Consider the following 17,182-nt stretch of genomic DNA (forward strand, 5'->3'; position numbering starts at 1 on the left):
TCCCAAATCTTGTTTCTTATGGCCCTGGACCACCACAGTGTCACCAGTGCCACCACTGTTACCACTAAAAAAAAAAAAAAAAAAATCACCAGAACATTTAGAGGATTTTGCAAGGAAAAATCTTCTAAAGCATCTTTAGAAGACATTACCTTCTTCCTTTGCATGCTGCACAAAGACTCCAATTACAGAACTGATGTTTTTCACAGCAGAAGAAAATCCTTCCTTTAAACCAATTTGACTTAAGCGACCTAAAGGTAAAGAAAAAAGGGTTACTGTGTGCCTCTATGATAAATCACTGTTTCAGACAGAGCTTTTCCAATTTGCAGGAGAAAGTAATAATTGAAATCAAAGTGCTGACTATGTAGAACACTGAAACTACATATGAAATATGAAGGTCTAGAAAAATAGAACTGGTCACTGAATATACCTTGGGAAAAGAACCCCCCCATTATTATACCATTTAAGACTAAAGATCCCAAAGCACTTTTCCAACTTACCTGAATTACACAAATACAATGGAAAAAAAAGAAATCACACAATTATCACAGTAAAACCTCTGGAAAAAAGGATGCAACAGTTGTTTAATTTGCTCATTGTGGTTTAAGATAAAAAAGAAAAACAGCGTATACAATTCAAAGTGCAGAGGAAGTTTATCTAACCTGATCAACTTCAAGTATAGGCAAAATATTAGTGAAGCACTAAAGCTCAAGAGCATTGGTGAAATGGGGGTCCAGGAAGGGTGGTTGTTCCTCACAGGAGTGATCCTATGGGCACAGGAGGAGACAATCCCATTGTGCATGAAAAGGGGCAAAGGGGCCAAGAAGCCCTCTTGGCTGAACAGGGAAGTCCAGGAAAGACTAAGGGCAAAGAAAGAGGTATATAGGCTGTGGAAACAGAGCTACCAAGGAGAAGTATACCTCCTTGGCCTGCACTTGCAGGGAATCAGTTAGGAAGGCCAAAGCAGGATTAGAACTTAGGCTGGTGACAAAAATTAAGGACAACAAAAAGTCCTTCTTCAGCTCTACAGGGAGCAAAAGGAAGACACAGGGTAGCACAGGACCCCTACAGGACAAACTAGGGCAACTGGTGACAGAGGGAGTGGACAAAGCTGAGCTCATCAATGAATTCTTTGCATCTGTATTTCCAGACAGGCAGGACACCAGCCCATCAACTGTTAGTGCAGACACAGTGAAGGGGCACTTGGAGGGGCTGGATGTGTTCAGATCAGCAGGCCCGGATGAACTTCATCCAAGGGTGCTGAAGAAATTGGCCAGTGTCATAGCTGAGCTGCTGGCACAGCTGTTCGAGCACTCATGGTGCTGTGATCAGGTCCCAGAGGACTGGAAAAGGGCCATTGTGGCCCTTGTTTTCAATAAGGGGAGGAGGGAGGAACCAGGAAACCATAGGTCAGTTAGTCTCACCTCCATCCTTGGGAAAACTCTGGAAAAAATTATTAAGAACCACATTTGTAGAAGCCCAGCAGGGGAAATAATGCTGAAAGGAAATCAGCATGGATTCACTGCTGGTAGATTCAGCCTGACTAACCTTGTTACTTTTTATAACCAGGTCACAAAATGCTTAAGATGCAGGAGTCACGGTAGATGTCACCTACCTAGACTTTAAGAAGGCCTTTGATATGGTATTTCATTCTGCTGTTGTAAATAAACTGATGGGCTGTGATGTAGATGATTACACAGTCAGGTGGGTGGCAAATTGGCTGAGGGGTCTGCATCCAAAGAGTGGTCATGGTGGACAGGTTGATATTGATCTGGAAAGATGTGGGCAATGGAGTCCCGCAAGGCTTGGTCCTTGGACCAGTGTTATTCAATGTCTTCATCAGTGACTTAGACAAGAGCATGGAGAGCACCCTGTCCAAGTCTGCAGATGATACCAAATTATGGGGCAAAGTTAATACACCAGAGGGTAGGGAACTGATTCAGGTGGAACTGGACAGGTTGGAAAAATGGGCAGAACGAAATAGGATGTGGTTCAGCAAAGACAAGTGCAAAGTGCTGCATCTGGGCAAAAAGAACTACCAACACATTTACAGGCTGTGGGAACGACCTTCTCCACAGCATAGCAGCAGAAAGGGAACTGGGAGTCATAGTTGACTCCAAAATGAACATGAGTTGTCTATGTGACAAAGTGATTAACAAGGCAAATCACACTAGCAAATGCATGATGAACAGGTCCAGGAAGGTGATGCTTCCCCTCTATGCAGCCCTAGTCAGGCCGCACTTGGAGTACTGCATCCAGTTTTGGGCACCGCACTTAAAGAGGAATGAGGAGAATCTTGAGAGGGTTCAGAGGAGGCCACTCGTATGGTCCGAGGCCTTCAGGCAAGGCCCTACGAAGAGAGATTGAGGGACCTAGATCTCTTCAGCCTTTGCAAGAGAAGGCTGAGAGGTGATCTTGTGACTGCCTATAAATTCATCAGGGGAGAGCAGCAGGGAATAGGAGACTGTCTACTAGGGCACCCCCTGGAGTAACTAGGAACAATGGCCACAAATTGACAGAGAGCAGATTTAGGTTGGACATTAGAAAGAACTTTTTTCACATAAGAGTTGCCAGAATCTGGAATGGGCTTCCAAGGCCAGTGGGGCTCTCCCCTACCCTGGGGGTCTTCAAGAGGAGACTGGACAAGCACCTAGCTGGGATCTCCTGACAACAGAGCTCTTTTCTGCTCAGGGCAGGGGGTTGGACTCGATGACCTACTGAGGTCCTTTCCGACCCTAACATCTATGAATCGGGGGAGGGGGGCGCATACAGTCACAAAACAAGGGGAAAAAAACAAGCAAAGAAGAAAGCAAAAACGCCCTATTTCAAGTGAATTAAATTACACAATGACTAATGTTTATAAGGTACCTTTAACCTAGAGATTTTAAAGCACTCCAAATGAACAGATTTCAAATGTATGAAGGGGTTAGTTAAATCATGACTGGCAAGGTAAAAATGCCTAAAAAGTGAAAAGCCACAAAAGTTTAAGAGTGGACAAAAAATGCAGAACAGAACAGGAAGCAAATACCACACACAGCAGAAATGAGTTGACTATGCAAAGCAAATCGACCAGAAAAGCAGGGCCAACCCACAGCTTTTACTTAACCTAAGTGATCTTAATTAACACAGCTATTAGAGTCTGTTTTAGATTTCATTTGAAACACTGTCTCCTGCAGTACTACGCAAAGGAAGAATTGATCCTTTAATAATTCAGAGAGGGCAGTGACACCTACTGGAATCTACAGCATTTTATATAGTATGTAGATGCAAGTGGAAAAAATATTGTGTGGACTCAGCAACATAATAAGAAATCATAGCCTACAAAGAGCTGATTGGTTACATGGTCTGGGCTCAAATTTCTAGCCACCAAATTCATTACTATTCATAAAATATTCTACTAATTTTCTATGTAAATAATACCCGTAGCAATCAAGGTGACAAACAAGCATGGCCAGGATTTCAGCTTTATATTCAGTGCTACAATGTTGTTACTCCCTCCCCACTCGCAACATTAGCAGCATTTTGCCCATGGTGCATACTTTGAACTTACGAGCATAAAATATAAAGTACTGAATATACTAATCCAAGACTACGAATCAAACGGTAAAATAAAAGAAACCATCCCATCAACAGAACACATTCTGATCAATGTAGTCATATTCAACCTGGGGGGAAGTGGGCAGCGGAGTCCCCCAGGGCTCGGTCCTTGGGCCCGTGCTGTTCAATTTTTTCATCAGCGATTTGGACAACGGGATGAAATGCAACCTGTTTAAATTCGCTGATTATACCAAAATTTGGGGTGAGGTGAGCACGCTAGTAGGGAGGGAAAGATTGCAGCAAGATCTGGATAGGTTACAGGAGTGGGCTAAAATAAACAGGATGTGTTTCAATACTGGCAAGTGCAGGGTGCTGCACTTAGGCAGTAGAAACCAGCAGTAGAAACCAGCAGCACGCTTACAGAATGGGAAACTCCCTTCTTGAGAGCACGGAGGCAGAAACGGATCTTGGAATCATTACTGACTCCAAGATGAACATGGGCCGACAATGCGAGGTCACGGTTGGCAGGGCTAACCAGACCTTGTCGTGCATCCACAGATGCATCTCAAGTAGAGCCAGGGAGGTGATCCTCCCCCTCTATGCGATGCTGGTCAGGCCACAGCTGGAGTACTGTGTCCAGTTCTGTGCGCCCCATTTCAGGAGGGATGTGGACAACATTGAAAGGGTCCAGTGAGGGCCACCTGCATGATCCGGGGACTACAGGGCAGACCCTACATTGAAAGACTGCGGGACCTAAACCTGTTCAGCCTTCACAAGAGAAGGCTGAGGGGGGACCTGGTGATTGTCTATAAACTCACTAGGGGGCACCAGAAGGGTTTGGGGGAGACACTGTTTTCCCTAGCGCCCCCTGACATGACAAGGAACAATGGACACAAATTATTGGAGAGTATATTTAGATTAGACATCCGCAAGAACTACTTCACAGTTAGGGCGGCTAGGAGCTGGAACCAACTTCCAAGGGAAGTGGTGCTGGCTCCTACCCTGGGGATCTTTAAGAAGAGGCTTGATGCCTGCCTGGCTGGACTCATCTGAGTCCAGTTTTTTGTTTTTTTCCCAACCCAGGTGGGGGGTCGGACTTGAAGATCTACAAGGTCCCTTCCGACCCTACTTCTATGATTCTAATGATTCAATTACTCTGCAAAACTAACTTCATTGCTAGGTACCATATAGACAAAACAAATGAACTGAACTAACATTACATGGTCTAAAATCCTTTAGGAATCGACTAATCCTAGTCATCATTGACTAGGATAGTGTGATACAACTGCAGAAGCACTAAACTTTTATGTCAGTTTTCACTCATAGAATTCTATATCCAATTCTTTATTCTTCAGAAAGCACTGAAACACGATTGTCTAACTGGCAGGCCACACAGGGATAAACTGTGGACCCTCTCCCATCTCCCACCCAAGCACTGCTGCCCTCATTGCTTTGGCTGCAGCAGTAGCCTGGAACTCCAGACTCCTGTCCCTTGAGCTTCTTCATCCTGCCCTGCCATAGACAGCAGCGCAATGTAGCTTTCAATGCTGTTTAGCCTGCAGCCCAGGATGCCTAAACAGCCCAGTGCAGTCAGAGAACTCACTGTAACGAAGCTAAGGATGAGTTGGGGTACCTCAGTATATAGTGCAGCGGGGGTGCACAGTATAGTGGAGGGGGAGCATGATTCAGCATGCAGGGTTCCACAGTGGGAAGGCACATGGAGCAGCCGGGGGTGCAGCACAGCCATGCGACCCTGCTGGTATGGCCCCCCAGTCACTTAAAAGTTTGAAAACCCTGCACTGAAAGATCTCTATCACAGCAAGGCTTGCTGAAATTGTGGCCAGAACATGGTTTTGGTGGGTACAATTTATTACAATTTATTAGAGATGCATTCAATTAAAGTGTTTCAAGGGACTTATTTTGGTCTGGAGGCAACTTTTAATTTGTTTTCATTTATCCAGTAGGGGTGTGCAAAGTGGGCTGTATTTGATTCAGATTTGGCCCGATTCAGGGGACAGGAATTTGATTAGTTGATTGGATCACTGTTCCGATTCAGACTGGCCGAATCCGAAAACTCTATGCTGATTCAGAGAATCACCGATTCAGCCATAGACACAGCTTTAAATGTTTTTTCTACATACCTCAAGGTACAAGGTGCAGCTCATGAACGCTGCAATGGTGGAGCGCACGGAGCATCCCACAGGAGCACAGAGGGGCCTCCCCACGTGCTTGGCAGCAGACCCAGAAGTGAACCAGAAGTAGTTCTGGTCCACTTCCAAATCCACCACCGATTACATGGGGAACCCCCCCAGCTCGGTAATTGGCCACGGGGGGACCCCAGATATCCCCCCAAACCCAGGAGGCACCAGTCGCCGAGCCATGGGGAGGGTCCTTGGCATGCTCCGTGACAAATTCAGAAGTGGACTGGAAGTGCTTCTGGTCTACTTCTGGGTCCTCTGCCAAGTGCACTGGGGACCACCCCGTGCTCCAGTGGGACACTCCATCCGCCCTACCATCTCAGCATTCACAAGCCACCCGGTACCTTGAGGTATGTAAAAAAAACATTTAAAGTTGTGTCTGTATCCAAATCGCTGAATCTTTCCGAATAGATTCAGAGGGTTTTGATTTAGTTCAGAGAGATTAAAGGGTCTCCTGATTCGATTCAGATTTGGCCACCAAATCCGGCCAAATCTCTGCCAAATTGAATCAGTGACCAAAGCTTTACATAGCCCTATCGTCCAATTCTGCCTGAAAGATTTTCAAGACAGAGAGCAGCAGTCGTTCTCCCATTTCTGTCTATAACATGAAGTTTGTGTGAAAACAAATACTGGAGTGAGAAAATGTAGGTGACGTTCAGCTCAGAAACCACAGGATTTGCCATTTTCTTCAGTGTTCCTGTGAGTTGTCCCTCCACATAATTCAGCACAGATATGCGGCTAATACAGTTTGCCAGACATTTCACCTAATCATATGGGACAGAAAATCATACACTGGTTCCCTCTGATGCTTCTCAGTCCCTCTATGCCATGGTGCAAGTACAACTGAACAGGTTCTGTGATGCATCAAACTCCAATGAAGTCAGGCTTAGTAACAGAAAACAAATCTTTCTGCAATGAATCACCAAACTTGAAAATTTTCACAAAGGGCTGGTCACAATGTAATTTAGCTTTGAAGAAGTGAAGTGAATCTGCCCAGCTGATCCAGCAGTATTCCCTGGTGAAGACAATGCTGTATTTTCATCATCTGTTTTCCCAGTCACACTGCAGCTTCATGAATTCCTTAAGTTCTGTGAAAACCACATTGTTGTGCTTTGCTGCTATTACTTCCTGCAAGTATTCAATGCTTGCTATCTGTCATCTTGAACAAGGATGAACAATTACCATGTTCAGATCACAGGTTTGCAGACAGTATCGATTGCTTCAGGAAGAAGTGCAAGGATTCTGTCTAGGGCTTCTCTGAACCTCTCATCAGTATTGCTGTGTCTCAGAACCGTAACACATCATGCATTTTTTTTTTGATAGCCCACACAGCAACTCTGCAAAAACAGCTCTGCAAGTGCTTGCCTATTTGTCTCCCAGACTCCCACGCACTAGATAAAAATCTCGCAGTTCCATTTGGATGAACATACCACATCAGCACTGCTATCTGCTCTTTCACAGAAGTCTCATTGAGCCAAACTGGCCTCCGAGCTGAAGAATCTTGCCACTTTCACCTGTGCCAGATGTTTGCATTGAATCTGTAGCCCTCTCAGATACATCGGCTCATTTTCAATTTGGATTCTGTGGTCACCAACCCAGATCTTAGAAAATCAGGCTTAAGTCAGCTGTTGAAAGTGTACTGAAATTGCCTGTGGTCTGAAGCCTCTCCATCTATAATGCTTCCGCACAACACCAAATTCTGACAACATCCCACTAAGCATGTACTATTCATTCAATTTTTTTCTAATCCTGCTTCAGAAACAGGTGGGCTATTATTTGTCTTTCATCACATACACAAATAATGCATCAGCCGTAGGAACTACAAATCTTGTTTGTTTTCAACTTTCTGTGCCTCTGAGGAATCCTATTCACATGGACCAGTCTGTCATTAGTGATGATGCCAACACTGCTTCTTTACAGTTTTCCAAAAACAAATCATGGTTCACAGACGACTCCATCCATATGCTTTAAGTCCCATGCAAAATTGTATTCTTGAAGAGGCCTCAAATCGTAACTTCTACAGTGCTCACACTGGTCTGATTTTGTTTGTTTGGGAACAGAAAGCTTGCAGGTGACATAACCTGTGGGTTAAAACTGTTGCATTTTGACATCTGTCAAATGGTCAACATTTGTGTAACAGTGTCACACATTCTGCATGGGTGGGAATCCTCCTCTCTTTCAAAACTGTACATCCTGCTATTTGGCAGGTGCAGGTCCTTCACCAGTGGACGTGGTTTCAACTTCAGGAGCTGCCTCTGCTTCACTAATGTTTAGAGTGGCATTTACAAGTACACTTGGTTCTTTGGTGAGATAAGCTTGTGACATGAAAACAACAATAAAAATACAACACAACACTGAAGAGGGATAGCACCAGATATTGTAGAGTCTGGAATGTCTCGTTTTCTACATGCTTTCTTACCGGTTCAGGAAAACTGCCATAACCTGTAACATTTATGTTTTCTCCTTGTTAGGTGCATTTTGCTTTCCTCTTTTGGGAAGCAGACAATCATTTTCTCTGCAGATTCACTCCTAAAAACACCTTTATATCTTAGGTATTTTTGAGTAATTTGGTATGGTACACTTTGCATTTCAGGATCAGAGACAGGGCTCTTGAAATCATCTACATCCACAGGCAGTGACAGACTGTTGAGCAATCCTCTTGCAGCCCAGAAATGGCACATGATGTGCTGTGGAGAGGAGACCTGTGTGGGGCACGGTGAGAAGGTCAGCAGCTGTGTGGTGTGAGCACTGGAGAGGAGAGGGCTGTGTGCTGAAGGAAGAGCCTGCTCACAAGGGGCATAAGGTGTGTGGAAAGTTGCAGTGTTCAGGCACTGGGAGACACTCCAGACAGTCCCTGTGCTGGGAAAGGGCCCTGGGACAGAACTGGTAAAAGTCCCCCAACCTGGACTTGCCCCATTTACCTGGCCTTCCTGCTCCATAATCCCAGGCCAAGCAATCCTGCCCTGACCACAGCCAGCAAGAAACAGTCAAGCACAGTGCTCAGAGCACCCACTGGGGGTCAGGCCAGTCTGCTTACCTGGGTGCCATGGTTCCCATCCAATCTGTAGCCTAAGACTCAACCCCTGCCCCCAACATCTAATATCTATTTCCCATTCTTCAACACAGTAGCCAGTCCAGCCACACCCACACTTCCTCAACAATTGTGCAAGCCCCACCGCAAGCAGCTCACACCAACAGCTCACACCCACCATCTTCATCCATAGCCCCCTGTACCCACATGTTTCCCAGGCCCTACATAGACCCTGCTTCCTGCCACAGACTGCCATAAACCCCAGCAACCTCATAAGTCCATAGTGTGATCCACCCAGCCTACCTTCTACCCAAATGACTAGGTTAAGAAAGAACATCCCGTCTCACGTTCACAGTCACCAATTTGCATACAAAAGCAAGTCAGGCAAAATGCAAATGCTCCTCCTCTCTCAAATTGGGAACAATTACACAACAGGACACAGCCTCCTCCTTCTCCTCTTGTGATGAATGAAAGAGGTGGTCTATGCAATCACATCTACAAGGCAGGAGTCTACCAGAACATCTGTAAAGAGGTGGAACCCCAGAATACAGCAGCACCAGAACCTTCTGCACAAGGATGTGGCATACATTAAAAGGATTCTTCATTTCCTACTAATAGATCCCAAAGTCACTGAGCCATCAGAAATCTTTCAGACACCATAATACAACAATTTTTCCTCTGAAGACTCAAATACATACCAAAATTAGGTCGAATTTCCCATGTAGAGAAGATGAGATAAGATGTCTGTATAGGAAATTAAAAACGGTTGATTTTTTTATGAAATCACATTAAAAGTAAATGAATTCAAGATCCAAAAAGCATACAAATACTTCCAGCAGTCACCCTGACATCTTCAGAGAGCATACCTATACAAAGTAAGGATTCAACCAAAACTTAGGTTACTCACCAATTAGCCTGAGTGCTGATGCTACAATAATATCTGGAATAGACTGAACAGCCTCGTGTCCTTTTCTGTGCTGTATCCACTTATGCATGAGAGGCCAAAGCTCTTTACTGTGAAAAAAAACCAAGGCGGAAGTTAAAAACATAAGACTTGAAAGACCAATGTACTGATACAGAGCTAGTCATGTAAGAAATGAATACATTGTATAGTTCTTCAGCTTACCATGCAACCTTTACCATTTTGTCTGATGAAAGATCTATCTTCTTGCAATTAAATTTTACATGCCATACATCCTGCCCTCTGAACAGTTATAAACCAGCTTTTTTCCCCTGCTTTTTTAAAGGAATAAAAACAGATCTGTTGTAAGAAATAAATTCCCCTAATATATTCTCAGCTAGGGTTCCATGGCAGGGTTGGGTGCCATGAGATCCTTTCAAGGGTGCCACAGAGTGCCACGCAATATTAGCACTTTTAGGTGCGCAAACCGTTTTTCTCAAGGTAAACCCAAAGATTTCAAATAGGAATACAGTCTCAAAAACATTCTGACTGGTTGTTGCCTGAGGCTTTTTCCAATAGAAAATTGTTCTATAGTTTTTATGTAGTCAAAAAACAAGTGAAAACTAAGGGGGGGGGGGGAGGCTGGCCTAAGGCCAGCCAGATACTGAGGGGGGGGGGGGGTGGGAGTGCGTGGTGCGTGGCCAACCCAATGGCATTTTGGGCTGAAGCCAACCTCCCCCTGTCTGTCTGTCTGCAGCAGCAGCAGCAGCAGGCAGGGGGCGCGGCTACAGCCCAAAATGCCATGGCACACTTGGACATACCTGACAGCACACTAGTGTGCCACAGCAAACCAGTTAGGAAACCTTGGGTTAAATACAGCTAACACTAAGCATGCCTGTAAAACACATGACCCATATGGGGCACATATACCGATGAGAACCTACCACAAGGATAAGTTAGGACAGCCCATCTGAATAAAACATGTGGTAGTGCCCTCTGAGTGCAGTCCCCCTCAGTGCCAACTTTTTCAAGTCACTGCACTGAATACATTTCGACTTCCTCTTCAGTCCCACAGCTGAGTTCTGCCTTTCTTTCCTATTTCCAATAAGTTCAGTTTCTTCAACAGCCTTAAAAGTCTGGCAAACATCAAACTGGGCCCCAAACACTTCACCCAGAAACCATTTGTCACCCCCTCTCTCAGTCTGCTGCATGTGATTAGTGTGGCCCTGCCTTCCATCCAAGGTTGCCCTGTGCCTCGGCTGTCTATACGTTTTTGGAAGATCCCAGGACTCTGACAAGAACATACAGTTCCAGTCATGAGTGAGGGGCTAAGTTGCACATGGATCCTTTGTGGGAGGGAATATCTGGAGTATGTACACACACACACACACACACACACACACACACACACACTCCCCCCCCCCCCCCCCCGTTCTGGGGGTTACCATGGCTTGAAACACTCATCTCTGCTGGGGTCCATCTATATGGTAAATCATGAGTCTTTTGGCTTTGGACTAACATCATGAGTTTATACACTGTATAGGTAGGTAAAGCGCTGTTTAACAGTGTGCTTATGGAGTACCTGTACTAAAACTTGCAGCAGTTTCAAAAGAGGTAAATGACATCAATTCTACAAGAACTAAACCTATGGATATGTAATAATTTCTCTATATGAAAGTTATTACATGTATGTTTATTTCAGTCAGTGTTTTCAAATTTTTCTTTTGCTTCAGTCCAAATTTTTCTTTTGCTTCTGTGCTCAGGGAGAACAGGGTCTGACAGTAATGAGGCAGGGGAAGAAAGTTTGGGAAGGGTGGGCAGAGGGTAAGAGGGCTATGTAACCCCCACCTCTACCCCCCAGATTTATTTTCCCTGCTGTAGCAGTGGGAAGAAGACACATTCAAGGCAAACCTCCAATAATTACATTCTATACCTGGAAAATTATAACAAATACATACATTTCCCATATATAGAATCTAATTATTGGGGGGGTTGCCTTATAATCAGTCATTAGGTCTTATAATAGGTCATCATGTTCAAGTAAATACAGTACTTCTAACTTTCCAGGATATCAAATACTAGACCTTAACAGTTCTGCCTATACATAAACCATTAGGTTATTCACAATTTATATGACTCTCACTGGTAGCCTAATTCTTAATTAAGATCGTATATATGCAAATTTGACTGCAGCTATGCTTTTACCAATTCTAAAAAAAGCACTGCCCTGAAATAGCTTTTGTGACATGTATCATACACAAAAAACAAAAACAGGTTAGCTTTTGTAATTTGCAGGGTGTTTACATCACGCCATGCCATACAAAGTTCTTCCCTTAAGGAATATTACTAGTTTAATTTGGCCTTACATGCAAATTGAGGCTCTTACAAATAACTAGTATTTTTTTCAAATGAAAAACTTTAAACACAAATGCTCCGTTTAATCAGTCCATAAGCCTACCACTACCACATTTCTGTATATCATACACACACTGCACATTTCCACAAAATGTTTCTAAAATTACTATGGATACTAAGGTAATCCCTGGCAGAACAGTATGGTTAAAAAGGCTTCTTGCCTCCTGAAGCAGAAACCAGGAATAGACTAGACAAAATACAATAATGTTTTTGTTCCATGCTAGAGTTTTGATTAGAATCAATACATCAGTTTTGAGGTGCAATTTTCTGTCACTCTTACATCATTTGGAAAGAGATAACTATTTTCAGAAGAGGCAGGTCAAACATTTTACTTCCTTTGCAAATTGATCTGGGCCAAGAGGCCAACAGGTGCTTCTACATCCATTCAAAATGCAAACGATTTGGATAACTCTAACACTTTGAAGCAGGGAGGTGAGTCACACAATACCTAATGATATTGTTGTGGGTCCAATCCCATTTCAGATGAGAACATAGTAGCTCAATGGCAAATATGTACTCCCAAGTGCTTTCAGGTAGGTCTTCTCCATACTGATCACTCGATTGGAATTCAAGTTTTGGACACAGCTGTATTGCCAAAAGTAAGCTTGAAACCATAATGCCTGCATCCAAAGGTGACTCCTGGAAAATTAAAGATTGATCTTTAAATGAAACGTTATCTATCGAAAACTTTATATAAGCTTTCTTAACACTGCCAACAAACAAATCACCACCAGCTTTTCCTATTGGTACTGAATCAGTAACACATATCATAATTTATGTTTTTATTCATAACTCCGTTTTATATCTTCAATACTTTCCTTTCATAGACTGGTTAGGGTCCAAATGGATTACACGCACTTCCATATGAACAGAGGTTACTTAACAGAAACCGTTCATTGAAAGTTACCTTTCAGTTCCCACTTACGGCTCCCCAAACGCCAAGATGCAGAACTGAATTGAAAAGCATTGCAAGATAAGTCTCATGCAAGTACAAAGCCAGCTACTGCTCACCAAGGAGTACCCCCATTTTATCAGCTCACCCCCTAAAACTGATAAATGTTTCATAGGCTAGTGTCAGATGTCATAACAACAGTGGAAAGCCCATTACCTTCATAAGAACAAGGCAAAAAGAAAGCAGAGCAACTAGTTAGTTGCTAAGCAGGCACCTTAGCAACTAACTAGTTCAGAGAGGTATAAACTTTTGTAGACAACAGCCTACTTTACCAGATGCTACAGCAACTGCTGTCCTGCCTTCTCCCCAATTTCAGACTAAAATGACCAGCTTACTTCTCTACTCAAGAGCAAAGCAAGGGCTCTAAAACACATGTACCCTATGCCCTTGAGAAGCCTGAGGATGATTTAGATGCATTTATTTGCAACATAACTGTGGAAATCCTAACTGTGGAGTGACTTAAAGAAATCCTGAAACTTAAGGTGTAACAGGTATTTTAGGACTGCTGGGACCCCATCATAAACTGGGATTAGCAATTTATTTCCATTTGCATCATTTTAGGGTAAATCCTTTCCTCACTTGTAAGGCTTCCACAGAGGGTTAAAAAACAAAACAATACCAAACCCCGCCACCAACTTTAAAAAACAAAATGTTTAAATAAGATAACAAAAGTGCATGTTAAAAAAAACCCATCAAGGTTTAAACAGGAAAGAGAGCAGCAGGAAAAAGCAAAACAGGCAGCAGCATTAGCAGCTGTACACTGTAACAGATTACTTGGGAGACTTCTGTTGTGCCTCTCTTTGCATCCTTCTGCCTGCTAGTGGTTTAACGAGACACTAAGCTTGCATGCAAATTAGTGCAGACCTAAAACCCCACTCAGATAGCAAAAGTACAGGTTACCTTTTCCCAGTTCAGATAGGCATTCAGGCATTTCAGCACCTCTCCTTTTGCACGTTGCCTGGCAACTAACTGCACAGCTTTGTTAATCACACCTTGGAAGGAGAATATATCTTGCCACATGCTTACGATAAACAAAATCAATTTCTCAGATTCTGGAAAGTCTAAGAGAGAATAGAAGAGATCAGTCAAAGGGGAGATAAGTCTCCAATAGCTTCTTTTTTTTTTTTTTTTTTTAAGTCAACTACTCCGACTGCAAGGCCAGCACACTTCTTTACAGGTGGTTCTTGCTTAAACCATTTCTTCACTGTATACATTAAACATACAACTGTCTTTAAAACATTTCACACTGTCAAAATAGTTCTTTAGACCCATTTTCAGAACACCATGCAGTCTCCCTACAAGTTTTTGCAAATGCCTCTGCTGAAACAGAAATAGTGGGAGCTGGTAGTCAGGGCTGTAAAGACAAATTAATTATGATGGTCAAAAAATCTTTACCTGCTGTTAAATAATTCTTATCAAATCTTCGGTGTCAAATTACATTGTACCTCTAATCATGATGTTAGCTAATTCAGAGCCCTCCCTTTTCTGTGGGTTACCCACCGAGCAAAACATATTTAACATACAAAGAATTTTAAAGCCACCACAACTGTCAGAAGACCTCAGGAGTCCTGGCGTTGTAGCTATAATGGCCCAAGGCTGCAGAAGAAAGACGGACATGTAAGAGTGGAATTAGTATCTTGAAGGATTTTAAAACCAGTCCTCAATTCCCATTTAGGCATCTAAATGAAGTATTATCCATCCATCCACCCACCCATCCATCCTTAACTTGACAGGATTGCTTTAATTCAACATAGCACGTTATAAAGACCACCACTAAAAACTTAGCTAAACTTAACATTTGTTTCCAAAATAATTAGGAAGCAATAATTACCATGCTTACAGGCAGTGGGGTTTTTTAATGTTATTCTCTTATTTTCACAGTACATTTTGATAACCACCCCAGAGCAGTACCCTGACGTCAAAGATGATCTAGATAAGACTCTGATTCTCAAGTGGAAGCATCTGTCATCAACGCCACGGGTCTTTTCACTTCAATATGGACAGGTCTTCTGGAAAGACCATGGCCATGTTACATGTGGATGAATACATCTGTAGATATACAGATTGCACACAGCCTTACACTGAGTTATGGTAAACCTGGCAAACTACATCAGGAAAGACCATGCATCTTGGAAGTCCAAGGTCTGCATTCCCTGTTGCTCTTGGGTGAGCAAGAAGTTTCTTGATGCAATGGTATAAGGTTTTTTGAACCACTTCCTGGCATAGCCAAGGTCGTCACCATGTTTAGTGAGGCCCTGGAGTCCCTTTAATTCATCTGTGGGACAAGCACAGGGAAAAAATACCTGTGCCACATCTGGGAAAGATGAAAAGACAACAGCATGCAGCTTGTTGTACACGGAGACGGTGTCTTCCCTCATTATCTGCCTATTCTTTCTATAGGCCACCAGCTGCCGTGTCTCAGCTAGTTTACAATTTGCCTCTGTGGAAGGGACAAACTAGTACTAGAGACACCAGATGATACACGTTTTCCAGTCTAAGGCTGCACAAATGCACACTGAGGTGCACAACAAAACTATAGTAAATAAGGTAGAAGTACTAAAACAAAGGTATGGGGGATACTAAGGAAGGATTAGCCACAAGTCTCTTCTTGCTCCCTTTCATGGACCCCTTTAAAATCCCTTCCTGAAATTGTGCTGCACAGAGGGGAGGGTGGACAGGTAGGTAATGACTTTCTACTAGGCTCAATGGCAAAGGAACACTTTTTTGAAGGAGGATACCATTCTGTTGCAAGTATGTAGTAGGGCTGTGTGAAACTTCAGGTGTTGATTCAATTCGGAGGAGATTCAGCCCGATTTGGTGGCCAAATCTCCAAATCCATATCGAATCAGGAGACCAATGAAGAGGTCCGAATTGATTCAAAGCTCTCTGAATTGATTCGGAAAAGATTTGGAGAGCTTCATCGATTTGGGCAGTCCCCGCTTACTGCAGCATGGAGCTGGACCCAGACTACCGAATTACTGAATCAAATCACTGTCTTCCGAATCGACTGTATCCGAAGCGAATACTAGCTGCTTCGCACAGGCCTAATATGCAGCCTCTCTGGAGAAGGCTGGTTCCTGGGATGCCACCATAATCACAGAATCATAGAAAAGTAGGTTTGGAAGGGACCTCTGGAGGTAATCTATTCAAACCCCATGGCTCAAGGCAGAACGGTCTCTGCCTAACCCGTCCTGGACACATTTGTTTAACCTGCTCATAAAAATCTTCCAGTGATGGAGATCCCACAACTTCTCAAGAAATATGTTCCAGTACTTAAACTACTCTCATAGTGAGAAAGTTCCTTCTAATATGCAGCCTGAATTGCTGTTCCATAGTTTGAGACCACTGCCTCTTGTCCTATCCCCTGGAGCCACAGAGAATAGCTTATCACCATTCCCTATATAACCACTCTTCAGGTATTTGAAGAATTATCAAATCTTCCCATAGTCTTGTTTTCTCCAGATTAGATAATCTTAGTTCTTACAGTCTGTCTTTGTACGCCATGCTTCCTAGGCCTCTAAACTTTTTTGTTACTCTACATTAGACTCTTGTCCATGTTTTTCATGAAGTATGGCACCCAAAACTGGTGAGCACTCCAAGTGAGGCCTCACCAGTTCCAAACACAGCAGAAAGATCATCTCCCTTGGCTTGCAAGGATGCTTCTGTTGACATAGTCCAGTATGCTATTAACTTTTTTTTTTTTTTTTTTTTTTGCAACTGTTGGCTTATATTCAATTTATGGTGCACTATAAGCCCCTTCTTTTCAACAATATGGCAAACTAGCCAGTCATTCCCCAGTCTGTGTTTGTGCACGCAGTTGTTGTGTCTTAAGTGGAGGACTGCCTACCCTTATCCTTACTGACATTCATTCAATTAATTTTAGACAATTTCTGAATCCTAATCCTACCCTTCACCATCTGCAGTTCTACCTAGGCTGGTGTCATCTGCAAATTTGCTAAGTGTGCTCTCAACCCCATCCTCCAAATCATTAGTGAAGCTGTTTAACAATATTAGAGTCAGGTTTCCCCAGGGATCTCTCTCCTTCCAATTAAGACAATGACCCACATATGACTACAGTTTGAGTACATTAATCCATTATATTCACCTCACAGTACTTGTGTCTGGACTGCATTTCCTTTGTTTACTAATAT

General features: G+C 43.2%; 1 protein-coding gene across 2 annotated transcripts in view; it reads right to left on the minus strand.

Moving 5' to 3' along the window:
- ICE1 (interactor of little elongation complex ELL subunit 1) overlaps nt 1–17,182 on the minus strand; it is a 57,663-nt gene that overhangs the window by 1,799 nt on the left and 38,682 nt on the right. For both annotated transcript variants that reach the window (XM_090039161.1, XM_090039160.1), the window contains exons 16-19: nt 13,932–14,092; nt 12,528–12,718; nt 9,671–9,777; nt 150–248 (exon numbers count right to left, since the gene is read on the minus strand). In XM_090039161.1, the coding sequence (XP_089895287.1) occupies nt 150–248; nt 9,671–9,777; nt 12,528–12,718; nt 13,932–14,092 (558 nt within the window). The remainder of the gene's footprint in view (nt 1–149; nt 249–9,670; nt 9,778–12,527; nt 12,719–13,931; nt 14,093–17,182) is intronic.

This window comes from Crocodylus siamensis, chromosome 3 (genome assembly GCF_052110815.1).
Source record: "Crocodylus siamensis isolate JL-2025a chromosome 3, ASM5211081v1, whole genome shotgun sequence".
NCBI lineage: Eukaryota > Metazoa > Chordata > Crocodylia > Crocodylidae > Crocodylus > Crocodylus siamensis.